Consider the following 24,196-nt stretch of genomic DNA (forward strand, 5'->3'; position numbering starts at 1 on the left):
ACTTGATGTGATCTCCTGCCGGGATGCCCACTTGTGTGCCAATCCTTATGCTCGTCTGGCAGTGTTGCACACTTGTGTGTCGCTACACTGGACACTGCACAGTCACACCCATGTACTTTGTGTCACTTACAGTGCTTCTGTGTGATGTACCCAGCAAACAATGGCACTAGTGCCAAACAACTCGGTGGCCTACTCATGCCTCTTCACTTGGCGCGCCTCAACTCTCGCAGTGAGAGTCTGGACATCACTGGAAGGTCTCCCCACCTACAAAAAAGCACATTCATGTTGTATGGACATCCTTGTGTGCAGAATGGGCACTGCCCAATCAGTGAGTTCGCCTGAAGGTTGCTTATGTTTCCTCCTGAAGGAGGCATCACTTGCATAGAGTGGCACAGAGGGTGACAAATGATGGGTTAGAATGCCGGGATACCCTCCTGGATGATTGTGCGCTTCGCAAATTAACAGAACACAACACACAACTTTTGCTGATGTTTTAGCCTGTTTGCAAGAATTGCTTGCATCCTCTTTTGTGTGTTTATTTTATTTTATTGCTCAAAACCTAAGATCCTGCTGATGCTCATTTCTGGAAAGAAGTTTGTCATAGAAACTAATATTAGGCCAGAGAAAGACTTCCTATGTCTTGTATGGAAAACCTTGAGATTTCTCAGCAGAGCATTGGTTGGCTCTGAACCTCCGCTCATCTGACACACATTGGCAAGGCCAATAGGTCTCATCCATGGGAGATCTATTGGCATTGCCAGTGTCTTTTAGCCATGTTCTACAGCAGCGTGACTGATGTTCAGCATGGCTAAAAGTTAGTGGCCTAGTGTGGAGAGCCATAGAGTGGAGTGTGCTGGATAGGATAGCATGGTGTAGAGTGGCCTGAAGTGGAGTGGTGTAGATGAGATTGGTATAAAGTGGAGTGCACAGAGTGACGTGGGGGTGGCTTAGAGTTGCATTGTGTGGAGGGGAGTGGTATAGAATGGGACAGAGTGGAGTAGCCTGGAATGATGTGGATTAGTATGGTTTTGGGTTGTAAGTAACTACGCATCGACAGATGCTTCAGAAGGTGAAAGCAACATAAATAAAAAACTGTATGCCTGTGTTAAAAGTAGGAAAGTACATTGCATGTTCAGGAATAATACTGGCACACTTTTAAATTAAAAAAAAAAAAAGTGTGTTATAAAAAGACAAGAAAGAACACATCTACTTGGTCCATGCTCCAGGGAAGAGCTAGCACAAGAAAGAAAGAGGAAGGAAGCAAGCTCTAAGGAACTAAGCAATCGAAAGATTGTAAATGAGTGTGACAACAAAAAAAATCCAGTGGTATGCTGTAGCAAGTTGTACGCCCACAGTATACTAACCAATACGTCTCGCAGCACAGGGCATGCACTGTGTGGGTGAGACCCTAAAAGTGACATGCCAATGAAACACTGCTTTCACACAATACATACTTGTGCAAGTTCGCTCATGCCAACAAATCTTTACCAGATGTACATGCTATATATTACTGCAGCCTTGCATTTTCATAGCGCTGTAAATGATGGCTGACCCTCTTTATCCCACTCATGTATCGACTGCTTAGAGAATAAATGCTCCATTGCCTGCAGTAAAATTGCTGCGACAGGAACAGTCATCAACTGCACTATCTTGAGGCTGTATTTTAACGGTGCAAGTTACTGTTGCTAAAATGGCTGATTGGCTTAAGGCTCTCAGGGCAAAGTTTTGTGTATAATCTGCAGGCCAAGGTTTGAATTCTGTAAGACCACCCCAGGGTCTTACAGATGGAAGCTGTGGACAAGACCTTAGCAATTTCTACCTTTTGAACCCCAAAACACTGCATCAAAATTTAGGAGTAAGTATAAACGAAACATAATTTATTTAATGCACAAAAAATATACAAAATCAAAATTTTAATGAGACTGTTGAAGCTTTTCAAAAAAAGGATTTATTTTTAAAGACAGAGGTATGTTAGACTCTAGCATAACACACTGTCTTTTTTTTTCCCCTCCAGCCCCATTCTTTAATTTTGTCCGTCCATAGCAGTGCTTCCATTCAGGCCACTAGTCTTCTATAATAAATTATGTTTGCTATACTTGCACTGCTCCTAAGCTAAGGTTCCGGCCTAATTTTTAGACTCCAATTTGAAATTCCTTTCTTTCGTACAGAGCATTTTAAAAATGTACGTTTTAAATTGTTATTGTATGTACAACACTTTATCAAATTAAATAGTAGATTAATAAACGGTTATAGACCCTCGAAGTAGGTGTTGCAAGCCCTACACTTAGTTCTTAAGAGTTTAACCAGTACGCTACAGATTTGACTCCTGATATGATAGATCAGATGGTTATGCTCTTGCGGCAAAGATCTGCTTGTAAAGGGCATATATTTAAATCAAAATTAATTCATCCATAGGCTGATAAGGTGAATACCACTAAGTTCAATCATTTCCCAAAAAAAAAATCACTTTCTGCTTTGTGCTACATACAGTCATCAACCTAAAGACACTCCTAACTTGGAGAGAATTGAAGTACATCTGCTGTAATGTTCTCATAAAATAGTATTATATGCATTGTCCATGGAAATAATTTCCCTTTTATGAAAACTTGAGAAAGCAGAACATTTTTCATATCTGTTTCTCTCATCAGTCTCCTAGGCATGTTGTAAGATGCAAGGTGACAACAGTGTTTCTCAGGTGTCGGTGATGTTTTAGCGCATATCTCAGGAGTCACAATTCAGAAATGTTATGCACCCCCTGGAGACCCAGATGCGTGCATGAAATCCTGCAGTCCTGGTTTAGAAGCCAGAAGTTAGGTACATCTTGGTTGCAGCAGCTAGACCACATGAGGCTCCTGCGCAGCCATGTTGGAGGGACAGACATGAGGTCAGAGTTTGTAGCAAACAAATATAACAATGCAACACCAGGATCCATAGGAGAACATCTTGGTAAAACATTTAAGTAAATAAAATGACAGGAAATAATGACCTGTAAGATACCCGTCTTGAGGTGGAGCTTTTGATTAAGCAAAAAAATGGACCACTCTAAGAAAAACGGTTTCTGTGTACAAGCTATCATCTTACATGTCAGTAAAAATACGTTTTATAGCGCATTGAACACTGTCGTAACTAGAGGTGGGCGAACCAACATATTAAGTGGGAAAGTCAAGACTTGCTGAGTCGACTCGTGCTCTAAGAGGTCATGCATAAGTCGAGCCTTGAAAATATTTGCCATGAAATTTATGAAAAATTCTTCACGTTAGAAAATGATGCGATGTCTTCAGAATTCAAAAAATCGTACTTCTTCAACACATGAAGTGTTTCACCTTAGTACATCAGTTTATTGCTGTATTGAAAAGTATTTATTAAAAGTTATAGTTTTTAAACTTGAACCGATAAACTTTCCTGTCTCTGCCGTGATTACTATGCTATTAGTGGGCTAAAAGGCAAATCAGTTGTCATGTATACCCTGTATGTGGCCTAAATTCTTATTATAAACAGATCAGCATTGTAGTTTATTAAATGGGACACAAAAGGTGTTGGTAGAGTGCCCTTCCTGGACTAATGTCTTTGACGGTTCTCTGATGTGCAATAATTAACAAAACAGAACGTGCTGAAATAAAGTATTTGCCTAGAATCACACAATTCGAGTCTTATATTCATTCCCTTAACGTTAACACCCAAAACACTTATTTCCGAACAATTAATGTTAAAAATGTAAAGGTAATAGGTCGGTGATTCAGTTGCTGTTTCTATATTGCATGGGTTTTTTTTAACTAAAGCTTGCATTTCCTAAGAGTGTTAGCTATTTCCCTCATGCTGTTTCTGTGGGGGGGGGTTTCTGCGTATCCTATAGTGCGTACTTGGAGCAGAGTTGAGCCGGGTGTTTGCGGGATCGCCATTGGGAGCTGTGGCGCCAGGGCTGAGGGCAGTGCCAGTTTCTCACAGTGCCTGTCAGTGGGTTGTCCGCATGAGTGAGTGCAGTGTATGTTTGGTGGAGGTGAAGTTAAGCAGATGCAAGTACATTCAGGAGAGAGTGAAAAGAGGGTGCTAAGAGGAAAGAGATGAGGTTTAAGATATGCAGATGGACGAGGTTTGGAGAGAAGAAGGGCCTGCATAACATAAAGTGCACATAACTCTAAACCAATCCTCCTGTCACTAGGCTCAATAATATTGAATTAAGTCTCACAGTTTCAGAATTTAAATATTTGTGGTATTATTTCCAACAAAATCGTTGTTGCTCACGTATCTGAAACTAACAACCCTTGACAAAGCTAATAGCCCTGGTGAGCTTTAGATGCATGTCAGTTGTGTTAATTATCTGGATGTAATCAAATAAATCTGTGAGAAACCAAAATACCAGGCAGTTGGCAGACTGTGGGAATCACAGGAATGTACTTGCATGTTTTTTTAGCAACCCCTACTTTTTAAATCCCACACTTATTGCCTTATCTGCACATATTTCTATTGCAGCCAGAAGCTGTGGGTGCTTTCCCCAATCCTGGTTAGAGCATTTACTTCCAAAGCTGATGCATGCAGTGCAAAAGACACTTAAAAGGGCCTGAAGTTGTCGAGCTGTAGAATTTGCTCACTACAATAACTGTTGAAAATATTAATGCAGTAAGATGTGGGGCAGTTTTTAATATGTTTAAATGTTTCAAGACAACACATTCACAGTTGCTTTATCACTAAATTATCTATTGAAATGTACTTTACATGCACTATTTACCAATCTTTTTTTTTTTTTTTTATTCTCGGGAGAAGGCACCCTTCCGGTCTCCCACCCATTCCAGACCGACATTTGACTGTCGAGCTGGCTTGTTTCGATTGCAGTCGCACCAACTGTTACACCGCCATCACTTTAGAATGTCACTAGCCGCCACTGGGTGCAAAGCAGGCTGATTGCCTTCTGTCAGCGCTCCCATAGCTGTAATTCGTTATGTGGACGTTGTTGGAAATATACCGCAAATCCATCATCAACTGAGGTTTGAGGATTACTCAAGGGGAGCTTCTTTCTAGCCTGTTGATTTTGCAAAATCCCAACAACCACCAATAGGTGGCACCACCGACCTAGGAAGTAGATCCTAATGTTGATGTATTTAAATCGGAAATCTTGTTTTTCTGCTTTTGCATCGCATTGCATTTTTTTCGTCACGGCTTTCCACTACATCTAATCGGATTAACCTCGCCCCCAGTCTCCCAGCCACAAAGACGATGTTTTATTTGGACTTCACCAGACACCGACATTGTAGTAAAAGCCAGTTTTCATGCAGCTGTGCAGAAGAGTAAAACTTTACTACTTTGTGCAGTTGCAAAGTGTCCTACTGAGCTCCACAAACTCCGAGACAAAAACGTTTCACACCCGTAGCTTTGAGATCTTACATCTGTTCCAGTTTGTGGCTCCTTTCCCCTACAGTAGCCTTCCTGGGTACGGTTGTTTACCAATGCTTGTTATTTTCACCAATCGAGGCGGACTCCAGGAGACGATAGTACTTATGGCCTTTAAAAGCTCGAGGTCTTTACCTACATATAGGATTGTGGAACAGGTAAAAACGACTCTAGACAATTTAAAGAGCGCTTAGACAGTAAGGCGCTACAATTCCTCTAACGGGCATCTAGTGCCAATGCTGTCCTGTGGGAACAGGGTTGTTAGTGATTTGCAGTTGCAAAACTTCGAGTTTCAGTTTTCACCTTGACTTTGTTTACAGAACACAGTCCAGGGGAGAAAGGTGCCAGAAAGACTGTTACAGTGTGTCCACTGCTTTGCATTAACTTTAACGCTTGTCACTGTCCGCCTTTGTTTTATGAATATTTTTAGGCTTTGAAATATAGTTTGTTCGTATTTGTGTAAATGCGGGTTTCGCAAGTCTGCTCTTGTGACCCGGGTGTAGACTGTGCCATTGTTGCCCGTGGATATAGTTCTTGGCGCCTTGTAATGTTTATCTGTTAACTTTTGTCCCAGTGTTCCAGCTGTCCTGACTGCAGCGGGGAATAACTCGTAGGGTTGTACACCAAGTTACTGACAGTCTGCCAAAAAATGACATCAAAGCAAAACATAGTTTCACTGTTTTGTATATTTAAATTTTAAGTAGTCAAAGTGCAGCAAATTGACAGATGATACAGCTCTGAATCCAGGCAGGTCATCTTTAACCAGTATGAGATAATCTTGGTAGTTTAAATGTTATATTCCATTCAATATTCATTAGAAGTATACTCCGCCTAACTCCAAATCACAGTTTGCATTGCGAGGAAGGTTAAGAATCAGGTGCATTAAAGGGAGCAAGGAATCCAGTGTTGACAGTAAATTAAACCTATGAAGTGACCACCCCAGGTATGTCCTTGCATGTGAACTCCAAAAACAAGGATTGCCCTAAAATGAACACTCCATGGAAGCAGCTACTACCTTCTTAGGTCATGCGATAATAGGAAGTACATCACCTTTAGCCACCCAGGTAGACATGTTAGTCCTCGTTAGATGCCTCGCGGACGCCTAGGTAGACTGCTGGACAGATGCCACCATCAAAGTGTTAGTTTGTTCCTTCTTCACAGCACAGAACAGGTTGCGCTTCCGTTGCTAAATTATCCAATTTGCATATGGGAAAACTCGACTGATGCCTCTGCAGTCCACTGCTCTTCCTCATTACATTGTAAACCTTTTGAGAGAAGTGTATCTGATTTATAAGCAACTCGCAACCTAGGACAAAAAGGTTTGACCACAGATGCCCACAGTCACGCCGGACACCCCATACTAGCTTACTGCTGGGCGGATCTGCATGCAGTTCCCAAAATCAGAATGAAGCAGTCCCAGGCAGCCCTTTACTACCCAGTAGGGCTCAGGCAGGGCTGAATGTTGAATCTTTACAATCTCAGGGATGAGCTTCAGGGAAGGAGACTGAAAAAGTACCACAGTACTGTCAGGTCCAGATGGGCAACCTCCATCTTGTACTTTGTTCACTGGGTGCTCACTGAGGACACCATCCATGCTGCACATTGAATACAACATTTTTGAGAAGCCTGCCACATGGCACAACTTCCCACATGCATGCAGGGAAAAGTGAAACACCCCCATTTTGGAAAATTCAGCAGAGTTTACAGGCACAGGGTGAGTAGGCTCTTAAGCTGCCGCTAAACAAAAAAAAAACCAGAACCTGCGCCCTTCACTAGAATCTTAGCCATCACAAACCATTAGTTTATTTAATGACGTGGCAGTAACCATATTTCAGCACGGATGCGGGGTACACTTTGGGGCACCATCCCAACCCAGGATCCTGCTGGTGAAGCAGCAACAAAAACAGTGAAGCTCCAACAGTGGGCAGGCAGACTTGGAGTCTGTTGCGGGAAAACACGGTGTCATCCCGAAGTTGAAGAAAGGGGCAGAAAGGCCATGCTGGCTGGAAAGTGAGGACTTTTACCCTTACCCAGAGATGATTGTGGGCCAGCCACCCCCATGTGCCTTGAACAGTGCTGTGCGATGCTGGTCATTTCAGTAGCACTCTACGCCTCTCCAAGGTCACATCGTAGCCCCAGAGATAACAAGAGGCGGATGCGAGGAGGCAAGAGGTAAAAATGAGACGAAAGGGAGAATGAGGAAGAAGCTTTGTGGATGGTTGGTCTTCACTGAAATGCTTGTATCTGGGAAGAGAGTGGTAGAAAGTGTCAGGAATGGGAGAAGGTATAGAGGTTGGGGGGAGGGAGGAGGGATGGGGGGTGTAAGGAATCGTGGGCTGTGTGTGACAGATACTGAAGCAGGTGACAGAGTCCCAGGAAGCCAGGAGAACCATCCTTCTCCCAGCCCCTCCCATTTCTGTTGTCTACAGTGTGGCCTCTCCAGCAGCCTTTACCTAATAGCTACATTTACCCACGTCTGAAGATGAAGGCGACTACTCATTTTCCTAGGAGCTGACTTGGTCTCCAGGTTCTAGGCTGACGAGCCTTCCACAGGTTTCTGAAGGCTTGGGTCTGGCCTGGACTGGGCTTTCAGCACTGCATACCACACCATAGGTTGCTTTGCTAGATGCTCCTTGACCTATTTTTACCCTGATGAGGGACTGGGCCGAAATTAGGGACTCAGGGCAGATGGTCCTTCTAGTTTTGCCCAGGATTTCCCGGAAAGCAATAAGCCAGATTTGCAAGAAGCAATCAATGCCTTATGCCTTACTAGCTTCTTGCAAAACAGTTGAAGAGTGTATCGTTGGAACATAGAACATAAGACTACAGTGCTAAGTACAGGTCCTTTTGCACCCCGGAACAGGTCTTTGCCATACAAATATCAGATAATATATCAAGAAATCCCTACAAGCTGCTCGGCTAGTGAATGTTCAGTAAGGCAAGAAAGCCCTTAGGTGCTCAGTCTAGCCTGAGTGTGAGTAAACGTGTGTGCGGTGCACGTCATAGCGGTTTGACCCAGCGGTTCCCAATAGTTCCTTCAGGCCATCCTCATTGGCTTCTTTAATGATGGAAACCAGCTTTTACGGATACCTTTCGTGGATGGATGGGCCAACTCACTCTGTCCTGTTTGGCTTTCGAAATTAAAATACATAAAAACAAAAACACTGGAAGTAAAACAGATGTCCAAACGGAGCCAGGAAGTGTGGACTCCTCCAATGCTTATTAACAAAACCACTCTGCTGCCTAAAATTAAAACAAACACATCTGTCAACTTTATTCTAAACCAAGGTTATGTCTTTCGAACATCTGGCGAAGAAATAAATGTAATTCATTTCTACGCTTTGGAAAGTGCAGGGTATGCTGGGTAGGCAGAGGCTGGATCTGGTCACCTCTCAGCAGCAGTGCTGACATGGGTTTCCACAGAGGCGACGAGAAGGGGTGCTCTGTGCCGCAGTCTTCCTTTCTGGCACCACCATATGTCAGAGGACCCTCTAGCAGGCACTGCACGGGGCGCGACAGACTGCAGGGCCTCAAACTGTAGCTTCATGGTTGGGCACTGAGGTGCCCCTGGTCTACGGGTTTGTAATTTCATTTATGATGCACTTGGGTACCGTGGAGTGTCATGGATGGGATAATGGGTCTGCTCTGGTACCTACAGGGCAGTGTCTAGGTCGTGCGTGAGGACCGGAGTTGTGCCCCTGTCTTCTTGTCTCTGCACCCAGGCATGAGTTGAAGTGAGGAGGAGTGATGGGTAAGCTGCCTATGGCTCAAGGAGCTGGCATACAAGCGACCATGCAAACAAATTACCCACCATTCGATATTACATCTTGTGGCAGTGGAACACAGTTATTCAGCATATAACGTGGTCAGCTCAGGAAAGACATAGGTAGTTTAAGTACATTTCAGCTCTAGTGGGTTTAGCAGATTAAGCCAGTAAGGATGGTGCAGCATGCAGTGCTTAATTTGTAAAGGAATGAGTGCCGGTGCCCGAACCCCTGCTCGGCAGCCCGCAGCTGGTGCTTAAAATCCATCTCAGGCCTCTTTAATCCATACCACTCCCTGCCCTTGTGTCTCTGTTCTTTCATCTCTTCAGGCTCCTGCTTTCTTGCTTTGTGGCGATTTTTCCATCTTTCTCTTTCTCTGTTTTTCTGCTTTGTTTTTCCCTCTGTTGCTCTTGGGAAGCGCCTAAAGAAAAGAAATTAGTAACGGTTCCCAAAAGTTAGTTCTGGTGGCTCTCACCGGTTCAAATTAAGCACAGGCAATGTGATACAGGCTTCCCAGTGGCATCATTCACTCCAGCCGATTGTTTACATATGAGTTGTAGTAGGCTTCGGCAGAGCAGACGTAATAGTGGGAACTGTGAGTGATTACAAAGCTTTCCCTGTGGCCAGGTTCGTGGAAAGGTTCACTGTACAGGATACATTCCCCAGAGGCTCGGTTTGAGAAACCCAGACTGTTCGAAATATGTCTGCGAGATGTCTGGCATAAATCTTACACTCGGCTCAGTCATGTGAGAGGACGTATGGAGCGGAGACCAAGTCTTGTGTCTGTACCAGAAACCAGCAGTGACAAGCCAGAAAAAAAACACCCGAACCATTCCATAAACCTCATTGTCCATGGGCTACGATTGAGTCGTGATGAGGCGAGCCAACCTAGAGTCCATTACTGCATTTTATTTTTTGTTGTGGAGCTTCCGTTATGGGTGGAACCATTCTGTTTTTTCCCACCTAAATCGTATTTATTTGCTTGATCTTAGTAGTTGGTAATATGTGGATATTTGTATTAATTTAATATCTGACAGTGATCCCCATGCTTTCATCTCTAGTTTCGTTTCTTTAATACCAAACTATAGCTAACTTCGTTCCATTTTCCACTGAGTCTCTTCTCCCATCACGCTGCACTGATCATTGAGGATTCCTCCTCTGCAAGCTTTACCCTGCACAGCCCTCATTTGTTGTTATGTTTTTTTGGTCAAACTATAAACCTCCAAGCCTGCCATGAGAACGAGTGGGGCTGGTCAAATTCTAGGATTTGTGGCCATAAAAATGAACCCATCTTCCATATTCTTTGTGCTCGGCCTTTGTCCTGCCTACACCCAGTGTTTGTCCTGCCTACACCCAGTGTTTGACCTGCCTACACCCAGTGTTTGTCCTGCCTACACCCAGTGTTTGTCCTGCCTACACCCAGTGTTTGTCCTGCCTACACCCAGTGTTTGTCCTGCCTACACCCAGTGTTTGTCCTGCCTTCACCCAGTGTTTGTCCTGCCTACACCCAGTGTATGTCCTGCCTACACCCAGTGTATGTCCTGCCTACACCCAGTGTATGTCCTGCCTACACCCAGTGTATGTCCTGCCTACACCCAGTGTATGTCCTGCCTACACCCAGTGTTTGTCCTGCCTACACCCAGTGTTTGTCCTGCCTACACCCAGTGTTTGTCCTGCCTACACCCAGTGTTTGCCCTGCCTACACCCAGTGTTTGCCCTGCCTACACCCAGTGTTTGCCCTGCCTACACCCAGTGTTTGCCCTGCCTACACCCAGTGTTTGCCCTGCCTACACCCAGTGTTTGCCCTGCCTACACCCAGTGTTTGCCCTGCCTACACCCAGTGTTTTGTTTGTCTGAAAATTAGAACTTGTCCGCACCCTCAGTCACACTGCAGACTCATCAAGTTTATGGGCCATGCTGCCGGGATAATAGCTGTGAATTATTTCCTTTTAACCATCACTCTTCGGTCCCATTTTCAGAATAGTCTGTAGTACTTAGGTCATGATTGATGTAGAAGTAATTGGGTGTTGATTGATGTAGAAGTACTCGAGTAGGTCGTGACTGATGTAGAAGTACTCGCATGCGGATATTTTTGAGACAAAATTGGGACAATCATCATTACTGTAAAAGTTTGATTTGTACTTTGTGACTGCACATTGGAAAATGATTTCAGTCCCCATTTTAGATCCTAGTTTTTTTTTGTTGTGATGGATTTTATTAGCTATGCAGTAAAAAGTAGAGAGCATTTTCTTCTTTAGCTGTTACCAGAGCTCATATCAACAATACCTAAAAGATGATGCGTAGAAGGACTTTGGGCCAGCGCCTTTAGTCATTGGTTCACTAGTTTAGGTTCCCTTCGGTTCTCGTTTGAAGAAAGAATAATTCACACTGGATAGGGCCAGAAGAGTTTTCGGTCTCGCTGTCTCCTATTGGTTAATACGGCCTGCTTAAACTGCCTAAACGGTGCCTCCCGTTGCTGTGCATTGATTGTGGAGTGTGCCTACATTGCAATGGTGGTGCATATTTGCTCCTAAAGGTGTTCCCACACTTGCGTTAATGCTGCAACAAGACCAATTTTGCACCTAAATGCTAATCTTCGCGTCATTTTTTCTGCATTCCTACACCAAGGGTGAATTTGCACCTCAGAGTGCTGCCTGACGCGACCCTTGTAGATCCCACCTTCTCACCTCGAGGGGGACCCACACTTCAGGAAGGAAGGAAGTACCTGCTTCTCAGAGGGGGTGATGGATTAAAGAGAACACTTCTTACCAGCAGTAGGGTTGGCAGAAGGGCTGGCCTCTCTTAGACCCAGGTTGGCACAGCATTCAGGAGGCAAGGTAAGGCCATAGCAGAATGAGGCTGCTTACACAGGTAGGTATTATGGAAGTACTTTGATGCATCTTACCAGGTGTGCGGGGAGACTTCACTCTAACTAGCCGCAGACAAACCAGGAAACATGTCCGTCAACAGAAGATGAGTACCGCACCTCTGCACCAGAAGTTAGAATTGTAGTTGCCTAGTTAAATAAGCATTGGCAAAAGAAATAGGTCTTGCCTTTGGGACCTATTGGCTTTGCCTCTGGTGTTGCCCCACCCGCCCCCATCTTTTCTCTCTCACCTGTTGCTTTTACTCCTCACCACTGCCCTTGGTGTTGCTTCCCTCCACTCGGTTCAGTCACATCCGAGCGGACAAGTTTATTCAGAATTACGCTGTGAAGTATCCTGATGAGGCGATACCCTCGTCAAGCCCATTTAGGTCCAAGATGCCAAGGTGGACGTATTTTGTAAATCCATATTCCTGTGATTTTAACTGGAGAAAATGTTGTCCGCTTCTGAATAACACAAGCATCAGACAGGGTGCATTTTTCCTTTTAGATTGGTGTGAAATGTCTTTGGGGGCCAAGATAGAACAAGCAGGGGCTAGCGTCGACTTTGCATCCTTCTTGGGAAAAGGACTGGGAGTCATTTGGTCATGTTTCTGTGGTCACAGCACTGCACGAGCTGTAGGGCTTACAGTATGTTCCTTCCAGTTTATGGTGTGTGCACGTCCCTGGTAGCAGGACAGCTTGTTACTCTGGATGATTTCGGCTGAAATGTTAGAGGGTAAAGAAGCTTGTTAAATATCTGCTCCCATCCTTTGGTAACCCTCACTTGCCTTTCACCTCTCATCCCACAGGAGTGGACACACACGTGCACAGGATCTCCAATAGACTGCGATGGGTGAAGAAGGAAACCAAAACCCCGGAAGAGACCAGAGTCGCCTTGGAGGACTGGTTGCCAAGGTTGGGAACATGTAGTGCTCCCACAAGGGGGACACACCAGTGCTTAATTTGTGCTTGTTGTTTCCGGTGCTGAGCACCGGCACTTATTTCTGAGGGCCGGCGCTTAGTTTTGTGTCTCAAGCATTACTTTGAGCAAAAGACATGTGGGAAAGACGGAGGAAGAGAAAAAAGAAGAAGCGTCAGAAAGGGGAAAGGCAGGAAGCTGCAAGAGAGAGCTGAAGTGGCAGGGAGTGGCTGTTAATGGATTGAAGAGGCCCGAGGTGGCTTCAGGATTACTCTGCCTCAGTATTATGTGCTCGGAATCTGTAATTGCAGCAGCCGCGTGTTTAAGAGGAGAGCTTTTAGCACCGGCACCTTTTTATTTACAAATTAAGCACTGGGACACACTACACTGTGGCTAAGGAACAGACTCTTAGGGTTCAAGTCATGCGTTTGTCCTGGTTCCCATGTGTGACACTCGGGGATCCACATGCTGCTGTAGTTTAAATATAGAGTGCAGACTACGCAGCAACAGATAGTACCAGACTCCCAACTCTGTGTTGACACACCTCGTACTGACTTTCATAGAAGTCTTATTGACCTAATTCACCAGTTCATTTAAGTGACATTGTTAGAATGTAGGTTAACGACTTTAAATCCTGTTGCAAAGCCATGTGAGTGTCATTGCCCAAAGCATTGCCGGAGAGGTGGGTGGGTGGAGAATGCACTCTTCCAGGAAATGTTTCAGTTCTCGGGTATCACACCTTGTCTCCCTATGCCCATGGGTGTGGTATTTTACTTTGTCCACAGAGACTACCAGGTAAGGTACTTTTGCAAGAGTAACGCTACTGCTGGCCTGTTGAATGTTGATGGAAAGGTTGGTGGTTGTGCAGCTTTATCCCCTAAAGGGGTCTAGGTTCTATTGTGTCTTTTTTTAATGCAGAGGCAATCTTTTTAGGATTAGTAAATTTCCTTTAAATACATTAGGGCCCTGTTATATATAAAGTGCACTGTTTGCTCCGTGGCACACCTTCAGACAGGTGCTCTGCGTGTAAATAGGGAAAGTGCGTCCTGTTGTGTTGAATAAGCGGGCTTAGGGCAACTGCTAACTTGTGCTACCCTGGGGGCAACACATTCAATTGATAAAGCAGCTGCTTCAGAGCTGGTCTGCTTTTCACAGTGCAGGAGGCAACATGCCTGCACTTTTAAGAGGGGAGAGCTGGATCTCCTTGCAGGTGAGTGACTTCAAGGGAGTGTCTAGGGGATGCACAGGAGACCCTTGACACCCTCCAAAGGGCTGCCATCTGGGGGAGCATTGACAGTGTGCCACCTTTTTGTGGTGCAGGGTCAGAGCGCCTCATGACAGCTTCTTTGCCTTTGCACTCTCATCCATAATATGATGTGGGTGCAGGGGTAAAGCCACGCCCCCATACAAATGAGGCAATAACCTCTTTGAGATAGTGCTGGCACTACATGTGTGCCAGCGCAATCAGTATTACAGAAGTGGCCCCATAAGTGTCTGTGCCCACTTCTGTAATACCAAAGTGCCCCAGGGGCGCACATGCCTGTTGCATTTTGGGGCACATTTTATAGTATGCTACCTGCACGGTGTTGGATGTTTGTCTTTGGTTCATATGTGCACCTTTTTAGAATGCTTCTTAAATGCTTTCCGTGGGAGCTACGTTTATGAATATGTTGCAACAGGATACAAAAGCTCAGAGAGTTAAGCACTCTGGGAAAGAGCCCAGTGCTGGGTCATGGGTCTAACTGCAGAGCAGACTTGGGCCCTTTATATTTTAGAGGTTGTTAAATAGATTCGAAAATGTTAGGTATTATGAAAACCAGTGGGATAGGAAGGTGGCCAAGGCTCTAAGTGGAAGCAGGAAAAAGGACCCCCATAAATAAAGGATGGGTAGCAAAATGCAGCAGTAATCGGGATTCAGTGGGCACCTCAGACCTCTGGGCACCAGAGATGGTGCGTCATTGATAGCTACGGCCCTGCTCTCTGCAGCCTTCTCCTCTTGTCTTTCAAGATGGATGGATAGACAGAGATATACATACATGTTGGATAGAATCACCTGGCAGTCCTGATGCTGTTCATCCAGGTACCCATCCTCCTGATGTTCCTGGTCCAGTTAATGACCTTGGTGCCAAGGTGACTGGCCCACAGTCTTGGCTGGAGTAGGGGCAAAGTGGCAGGAGGGGGACAAAACAGAAAAAGGAGAGGAAAAAAAAAAAAAAAAAAAACCTTGCCTGCCCATCACTGCATCCTCACATTGCTGCTCGTCAGGCACAGGCTCTCAGCCTGCTCTGCGGCCAAATCCTAGTGCTGCTTTCATGCTGCTGGAAGCACGAGAGCAGCGTCAGGATTGGCCTGAGCACCCTCGATTTGCACTCCCATGGACACTGGGCGCCTGTGCCTGCTGTCTCCAAACCAGCAACAGAGCTTGGGTTGAAGAGAGCTCAGTGCACATGTGGGTTTGGCCATCCTGAGGTGGCCAGCCAAACCCACTTGCGCACTGAGGGTAGTGCACCCCACTCCCCTTCCATGCCGGTCATCCCCCATGGCCCAACCCCCTTGAAAAATAAAACAATAATAAACATGGGTTATTATCGTTTTATTTTTCAAGTTTTGCAGCCGCTGATGGCCCAAATCTGAGGAGTGTACCTAGTGCATAGAAACAAGTCTCTCAGTCTCTTTCTCTCTCTCTCTTTCTCTCTCGTAAAGTTTTGGACATGTCAGCTCTTTAGGAATGAGCGCTGCACCCGCCTGTAGTCATTTCCTCTTTTTAAGAAATCATTACCTTTCTTTTGAATGTTACGCTTGAATTCTAACAATTACATCACCTAAGAGCCTCCTCTAAAGGCACTAATGGTGAATAATACCCATTGCAGCAGAACTTGAAGCACAGCTGTCTAACCAGGTTAAAAAAACACTCGAATATAACGTAGTTTCCTTCAAGATATTTTTGTTGTAATTGTACTGAAACAGAACTTACGACGCCTGATAAAGTACTCTATGGCGAGTAGCGTGCTACTCCGGAACCCAGTGTTGGTGGTTATGGGTTACGTTTAGTCTCTCGGGTACCATCTCATCCACGACCCTATGGCTCCGAGTGGTAGGTTAATTAATTTCATTTTTGGGTGGGTTCACATGAGTTAGTGCAAATGGTTGGAAGGCTGGAAAAGAATAGGTGCTGTTAGACCAACAAATCATTTTCGATTACTTTCTGAAATTGCAGGCATAATTAAAGGTGCTCGCCTTTAATTCGAAAGGTCTTAAAGTTTTATGAAAAAACAAAGCAAGCACTGGGGGTTTGAGGTTATTAGAAGCAATAAACAGGAAACTTGTAAGTTTTTGTAAAGAATGTTGGCAGTGCTGCAAGAAAAGGCCATAGCCATGGATAAACATGAGTGGGAAAATAGTGCATTCTTTAGAAAGCATCCGGCCGTACTTTCCTCGGCCCCCCCTTGCCCCCAGCCCTCTTCTGCTGAACAACATCTGTGATCTTTGAACTATTTCTTCGCCTCTCTCTCTCTCTCTGCAGGGATCTTTGGAGCGAGATTAACTGGCTCCTCGTGGGCTTTGGACAGCAGATCTGCCTTCCTGTGACTCCGCGCTGCGAGGCCTGCCTGAACCGCGGTGTGTGTCCTTCCGCTAGACCGAAGGAAGGGCCCAACCTCTCCAGAAAAGACAAACGGAAAGGGGCCCCCTCAGGGGCGACAGCGGTAGAATGAGGGTCTGTGATGGGAGGTCGGAAGCCAAGCAACATGACTGCCCTGTCCCTTTCTGGAGACAGTATGACCAGTCGGTTCAAGAAGTGTGTGAGGAAAGAGGTCCTTGCTTCGAAGCACTAGCCTTGCTCTGAAGCAGAATATTTTAGACAGGCCGTCTAATGTGAGATGGGTGTGCAAAATTATAATTTTACCGGTGTATTTTCACGAAGGTGGCAAACTTCGAAAATTCACTGTTCTGAAATTTGTAGAATCTGCAAAACTTGGGCCCTGCCCAAACATTCCTGCAAAAAAGTTTTTACAGAAAAAAATGTCACGTACATGAAAATGTCCCTGCTGAAAGTGGTTTTCGTGGATATTTTGCTTGCAAATTTTACATTTTCTGGTTTTGACCCACACATTTTTTTTTTTTTTTTTTTTACAGCATTTGGCGTCTTTTTTGCTATTTACAAAGTTTGTGAAGTTTTGGGGGAAAAAAAGCTTCAGATTTTGGAGGTAAAAGTCTTCACAATTGTACACATCCCTCAAAATCAAACCTGATAGCTTTGAACAAAGTTGGGGGTTGTGGGTGAAGCAGGAGCTGGGTCTCTCTAGCGCGCATATCCTGGATTTGCATTTATTGTGATTTGATTATTTTTTTTGGGCAGCACAGTAATCGAAGCAGGCAAAATACTTTGGGTGTAGATCTGGGTCAGGAGCAGAACATTCTCATTCCATCAAAGTGCAACACTAATGGGTGTCATACAAGGAATTGTGACACACAAGAACTGCACTTTATGGGCACGTGCCTAGCAAGAAATCAGGAGTGCAGACACTCAACAAGTACACCCAAGCCTGTAAATAGGAGCCATGCCAACATTTGGCGCAAAATATTTTCGGATCAGTTATGAGCAAAGTGAGATGCACCTATGTACACGGAGACCATGTGATTCTACAGCCAACAAGATTGCACAGCAAATTCAGTTTTCTTGGTTTGTGGCTAGCATCATGTTCTGTGACACAAGGAAGTCAAATGCTGGGAGTATAAAGCTGGGGAAATATTTTTGCTGGTTTCCACTGTCATGTCTATATGGTCTTCTAGTAAACAGCTGCATCTCGTCATTTGTCTGCGTGTAAACCATTGTTTTCTATTAAACACGTTAAATAAAATATTACAATGACATCTCAGCCTTTGCATCACACCCCACTAGGTTTGAGAACAAAGCACTTTAAATCTTTGTTTCTAAGCAGAGGTTGTGCTCTTAGTGAAGCAGTTAATAACTACATGTATCTAACCTCAGACTGTACAATGTCTTCTCGAAGTTGAATGACACTGGGGGAATAGCCAAGTTTCCATAGCTTGCAGGCTTGTGCTGAGATGGAGCTACCTCCTATGTACAGGAATGAGTACCAACAAGCGCTTGTAGTCCAAGATACCTTCTTTTTGTGAGGAGTTTGAATCTGGAGTGTAGAAAATTGCTACAGTGCTGTGGATTGCCTCATGGAGAATACAGAGACTTGAAGATTAGTCTCGCCAATCCAGGACTCAAAATGGAGGTGTGATATGCTCACGTCTGTTTAGACTAAGAATTCGTCTAGCAACAGCATGCTGGGTTCAATGGAGGGTGTTGATTATGCATTTTGTAAGCTCCATGAAGATGGCTACAGCCCTAGGGCAGTTGAGGTTTGTACCATATAGGTGTATCCGAATTGGGGGATACATCATGGTAAAGTTCTCATAATGTGGAAAGTGTTTTGTCTGATGGTTGACCTGACACTTGAGTGAGAGTTTGAAATTAATAATCACTCCTTAATTTCTGCTTATGTATGAGGGGATCCAATCTCCACACACCAAGATTCAGGTGGGTCATAGGTTTTTGATGTTTCACAAGTTAAGATCTCTGTTTTGTGATGGGTTTACTTTCGGATGGTTTTATAACTAAGTTGTCTACTGCCTACAAGCATTCAGTAATGCCAGTTGTTTCAAGGTTTGATGATTTTACCAATGTAAGAATAATCTTGGTGGCTTCTGCATAGTCCCAACAAGATATGTTTACAAGAGTTAGTAAGGCCAGAGAGCAGTGATTATGTATATTTTAAAGGAAAACTGGGCAATTGTTGAGATGTGAGATTCACTTTTTGACAAACTGTCACATGCTTCGTTTGTTTTCTCTTTGGCCCATAATGGTTGTAATAGTCATTATTAAATGTGATTTTTTTCAGTCCTTTTGGCATTTGCCAGATCACCTTTCCTTGTTCGATTCACCTGTTGTGATGACGTTTATAGAAGGTTTGACACATGTGCCGTCCCAAACCATTTTTGATGCCACAGTGAGATCTTAATTTGGTCTGGATTTTCCTAATGGTCACCAAATTTGAGCAAAAGCATGGCTACTCATTGCATCTTTGGGCTCTCAAAACTATCTTCGCCTCTTGGATCATTTCAGCTCGTCACATGAGAAGTTTGCAGGTTGTCTCAGTGTAGCTGCCCCTCCCCCCCCCCCCACCCCCTCCTCCTCAAATCAAACTAGGGCTGAAGACCAGGTTTGCCATTGTGCAAAAACTGTGAATCCTGCTCACTTTGGGAAATCCACCATCCTCCCAATGTTCCTTGCTCAACCTTCCCCCAGCTAAAGAGGCGGGAGTCCATAGACTAAACCCCAAGTATCTTAATTTTTCACATTTTTCGCATAAACGACCATTCTCTGGACCATCTGCTTGGGGTTCTAGCGAGCAAAGAAACGTACAGTGGTGGAGAAACCGACTTTGTCAAGGTGGATCATCCTCTGCATTAAGATCTGCTATGCACTGGCCAAGAAGCAGCCTCTAGAATGACAGAATACTAATTCCTCTGGTTGCACGGCATTACAACACATGCCTTTATCACAAAATTGTAAGTATTTATAAGGTAAGAGAAACTCCTCATTTTTACTTCTACCATTTCGTTTTAAAAGCAGGCATGGTAAAAACGTGTGTTAATGCTCACCTTGTAAAGGCTGTCTCCAGTTCCACAAGGGAAGAGGCTACTACCACTGCATTGGCACACAGGGTGCCTGTTCTTGACATCTGTCAGGCCATGACTTGGGCATCAGTGCACACATTCATGTAACACTACTGCTTTAGCTGTTAGGTCTGACAGGAAAGGCATTTTGCCCAGCTGGACTTTTTGGTCTGAGTCCACTCCACTGACTTCACATTGGGGAGGTACTGATATGGTGAGGAGTCTGGGGTTAGCAGTGGCCATCAAAAGAACAGTTATCTTACCTTCAGTAACGTTCTCTCTTGTGGACACCCTAACTGCAGATTCTTCACAGGCCTCCCACCTCCCCATTCTATGGAGTGGCCACTTGTTAACATTTAAAAAGGTCCCATATTGGAGACCTGTACACGGATACCTCTTCTTGTTTTGTGCTCTGCATCCGAGGGCACAGCCAGACAAGAGGCAAACTGACCGCAGAGGGGTGGCATTTATTTGTGGCCCTGATCCATCACTTCTGGGGCGGAAGAGGCCCAACGCAGAGGCATGCAGAATGACTGCTGTTAAAGCTTTCAGACTGACTCTGTGGTTGGAGAGTATCCACCTGAAACAGTTACTGAAAGTAACTTGTTCTTTTATCCTGGAAGAAGATGCCCGTTTTCTCTGTGCATTTTATGCTACTGTCAACTAAACTACCCCAGCCAGAGGTGCGATTCCCAGGTTTTATTGCTGCTGGAAGAGTTTGCTGGAAGAGTTTGCCGTCATCCTGCGTCTTACTGCACTGCAGCTAAACTTCGCTTGTCAGTACCAGGTTTGGGTTTCCAGAGGGGATGCCAAATTTGGAACTTTCCAAATGAAGAACTGTTACTGTATCAACAACTGGGGAATAGTGCAGTTTGCTTTTAAACTTAGGAGTCTTATTCCTCAAAAAATGTTTGTTTGTGCAGTCTATTTCTGCAGTAGGTAGGCGGAAACCAAATGTTTAAGCAGCTTCCACGTGCTGTGCTTTGTATTAAAAACCTTATATTCAAGATCCATGCATTGAGCTACTGCTCAGGCTGTGCACCTTTCACCTGGAAGCAGAACCCTGGCACGTCTCAGTCCTGCTGGTCGGCACTGGCATTATCGCTATGCAGTATCTGCACATCCTGCAGCTGCCTCATGAGTACCAGAAGCTGTACAGAGGCAGTCCCTCTGCCGCATACGGCCACTACCGCCTGTTTGTTGATCCAGGAGTTATATTATATATATATATATATATATATATATATATATATATATATATCTCCCCCAACACTGGTGTGCAGAGTGATATTGCAAGTGTTTGAGAAACGTTTTTTCCTTTGCAGATGTATTTATTTTACACATACTACTTTGTCGATTTATGGATTATATGCAGTTTTCTTCTTGCACACGTCCTAATGTTACCTTCTGTGGTGTGTAGCGCTATCCAACATTCAGCTATTCATCCTACTACTGAAGAGCTCAGACTGTCTAACATTACCCACGGAAAGTATGACAAGGGAAACACTCCAGTTCAATCCACTCTCCTTAATGACACACAGTTCCTGCTAACCAAGTGTCTTCCGGCAATCATGCTTTTATAGAAACTACCTGGCCTTAAATCTGAAACTAAAAACACATCTTCGACCACTGAAAAGTGACTACGTTTGCAGTTTCTGTTCTCATTTTATTTAGCCTGTTAGCTTGGAGGATCTGCAGCCAAGATGCAAAGTTAGGGCCCTGCCCCACTTTATAGTCGACTACACTTGACTGTTCTTGGGGTAGTTAGGCGATGAAAACCAACTTGCCCATTCTCATTATGGTCTGGCTTGACAGCACATCTGGCCAGACAATTATGTGAGAATCACCAGAAGAGTAGTTTGTTGACTCCGCCTACACATTGAGGTCCAGGAGCACATGTTTTGGTAAAGCAGAGGTTGGATGCGCCCTGTAGGAAGTTGGCTCTGTATGTACTATTTCAAAGTAAGAAATAGCATGCACAGAGTCCAAAGGTTCCCCTTAAAGGGAAGATAGTGGCAAAAAGAGATAATTCTAATGCTCTATTTTGTGGTAGTGTGGTCGAGCAGTAGGCTTATCAGAGGGTAGTGTTAAGCAGTTGTTGTACACACACAGGCAATCATAGGGGGAACACACACACACTCAGACAATCCCAGGCCAATAGGTTTTTATATAGAAAAATATATTTTCTTAGTTTATTTTAAGAACCACAGGTTCAAGATTTACAAACAATACTTTAAATGAAAGGTATTTCACTTAGGAACTTTGAATTAGCAAAATAGCATATACAGTTTTCACACAAATGGCAATAAGCTATTTTAAAACTGGACACAGTGCAATTTTCAACAGTTCCTGGAGGAGGTAAGTTTTTGTTAGTTTTACCAGGTAAGTAAGACACTTACAGGGTTCAGTTCTTGGTCCAAGGTAGCCCACCTTTGGGGGTTCAGAGCAACCCCAAAGTTACCACACCAGCAGCTCAGGGCCGGTCAGGTGCAGAGGTCAAAGTGGTGCCCAAAACGCATAGGCTTCAATGGAGAAGGGGGTGCCCCGGTTCCAGTCTGCCAGCAGGTAAGTACCCGCGTCTTCGGAGGGCAGACCAGGGGGGGACACAAGTCAGCACAAAAAGTACACCCTCAGCGGCACGGGGGCGGCCGGGTGCAGTGTGCAAACAGGCTTCGGGTTTGCAATGTAGTTCAATGGGAGACCCAGGGGTCTCTTCAGCGATGCAGGCAGGCAAGGGGGGCCTCCTCGGGGTAGCCACCACCTGGGCAAGGGAGAGGGCCACCTGGGGTCGCTCCTGCACTGGAGGTCGGATCCTTCAGGTCCTGGGGGCTGCGGGTGCAGTGTCCTTACCAGGCGTCTGGTTCTTAGAAGCAGGTGGTCAGGGGGAGCCTCTGGATTCCCTCTGCAGGTGTCGCTGTGGGGGCTCAGGGGGGTCAACTCTGGCTACTCACGGGCTCACAGTTGCCGGGGAGTCCTCCCTGTAGTGTTGTTTCTCTACAAGTCGAGCCGGGGGCGTCAGGTGCAGAGTGCAAAGTCTCACACTTCCGGCGGGAAACGTGTGGTTTTCAAAAGTTGCTTCTTTGTTGCAAAGATGCTTCTTTCTTGGAGCAGAGCTGCTGTCCTCTGGAGTTCTTGGTCCTTTTAGATGCAGGGTAGTCCTCTGAGGCTTCAGAAGTCGCTGGACCCTGGGGAACGCGTCGCTGGAGCAGTTCTTGTGAAGTGGGGAGACAGGCCGGTAGAGCTGGGGCCAAAGCAGTTGGTGTCTCCGTATTCTCTGCAGGTTTTTCAGCTCAGCAGTCCTTCTTCGTCTTAGGTTGCAGGAATCTATCTTGCTGGGTTCTGGGAGCCCCTAAATACTCGATTTAGGGGTGTGTTTAGGTCTGGGGGGGTTAGTAGCCAATGGCTACTAGCCCTGAGGGTGGCTACACCCTCTTCGTGCCTCCTCCCTGATGGGAGGGGGGCACATCCCTAATCCTATTGGGGGAATCCTCCATCTGCAAGATGGAGGATTTCTAAAAGTCAGAGTCACCTCAGCCCAGGACACCTTAGGGGCTGTCCTGACTGGCCAGTGACTCCTTGTTTTTCTCATTATCTCCTCTGGCCTTGCCACCAAAAGTGGGGCCGTGGCCGGAGGGGGTGGGCAACTCCACTAGCTGGAGTGCCCTGGGGTGCTGTTACAAAGGGGGTGAGCCTTTGAGGCTCACAGCCAGGTGTTACAGTTCCTGCAGGGGGAGGTGAGAAGCACCTCCACCCAGTACAGGCTTTGTTACTAGCCACAGAGTGACAAAGGCACTCTCCCCATGTGGCTAGCAACATGTCTGGTGTGTCGCAGGCTGCTAAAACTAGTCAGCCCAAACTGGTAGTCGGTATGGTTTAAGGGGGCATCTCTAAGATGCCCCTTGGGGTGTATTTCACAATAAAATGCACACTGGCATCAGTGTGCATTTATTGTGCTGAGAAGTTTGATACCAAACTTCACAGTTTTCAGTGTAGCCATTATGGTGCTGTGGAGTTCGTGCATGACAGACTCCCAGACCATATACTCTTATGGCTACCCTGCACTTACAATGTCTAAGGTTTTGCTGAGACACGTTAGGGGCATAGTGCTCATGCACTTATGCCCTCACCTATGGTATAGTGCACCCTGCCTTAGGGCGGTAAGGCCTGCTAGAGGGGTGACTTATCTATACTTGTAGGCAGTGTGAGGTTGGCATGGCACCCTGAGGGGAGTGCCATGTCGACTTGGTCTTTTTATCCCCACCAGCACACACAAGCTGGCAAGCAGTGTGTCTGTACTGAGTGAGGGGTCCCTAGGGTGGCATAAGACATGCTGCAGCCCTTAGAGACCTTCCCTGGCATCAGGGCCCTTGGTACCAGGGGTACCAGTTACAAGGGACTTACCTGGGTGCCAGGGTTGTGCCAATTGTGGAGACAATGGTACATTTTAGGTGAAAGAACACTGGTGCTGGGGCCTGGTTAGCAGGGTCCCAGCACACTTCTCAGTCAAGTCAGTATCAGGCAAAAAGTGGGGGGTAACTGCAACAGGGAGCCATTTCCTTACACGCCCCTTCC

The 24,196-nt window shown here is 45.4% G+C and overlaps 1 protein-coding gene across 1 annotated transcript in view; it reads left to right on the top strand.

Moving 5' to 3' along the window:
- NTHL1 (nth like DNA glycosylase 1) overlaps positions 1-17,806 on the top strand; it is a 114,829-nt gene extending 97,023 nt beyond the window's left edge. The window contains exons 5-6 of the mRNA XM_069209753.1: positions 12,825-12,930; positions 16,458-17,806. Of these exons, the coding sequence (XP_069065854.1) occupies positions 12,825-12,930; positions 16,458-16,647 (296 nt within the window). The 3' untranslated portion in view covers positions 16,648-17,806. The remainder of the gene's footprint in view (positions 1-12,824; positions 12,931-16,457) is intronic.
- The last annotated feature ends 6,390 nt before the right edge of the window (positions 17,807-24,196 follow it).

Source organism: Pleurodeles waltl, chromosome 10, assembly GCF_031143425.1.
Source record: "Pleurodeles waltl isolate 20211129_DDA chromosome 10, aPleWal1.hap1.20221129, whole genome shotgun sequence".
Lineage (NCBI taxonomy): Eukaryota > Metazoa > Chordata > Amphibia > Caudata > Salamandridae > Pleurodeles > Pleurodeles waltl.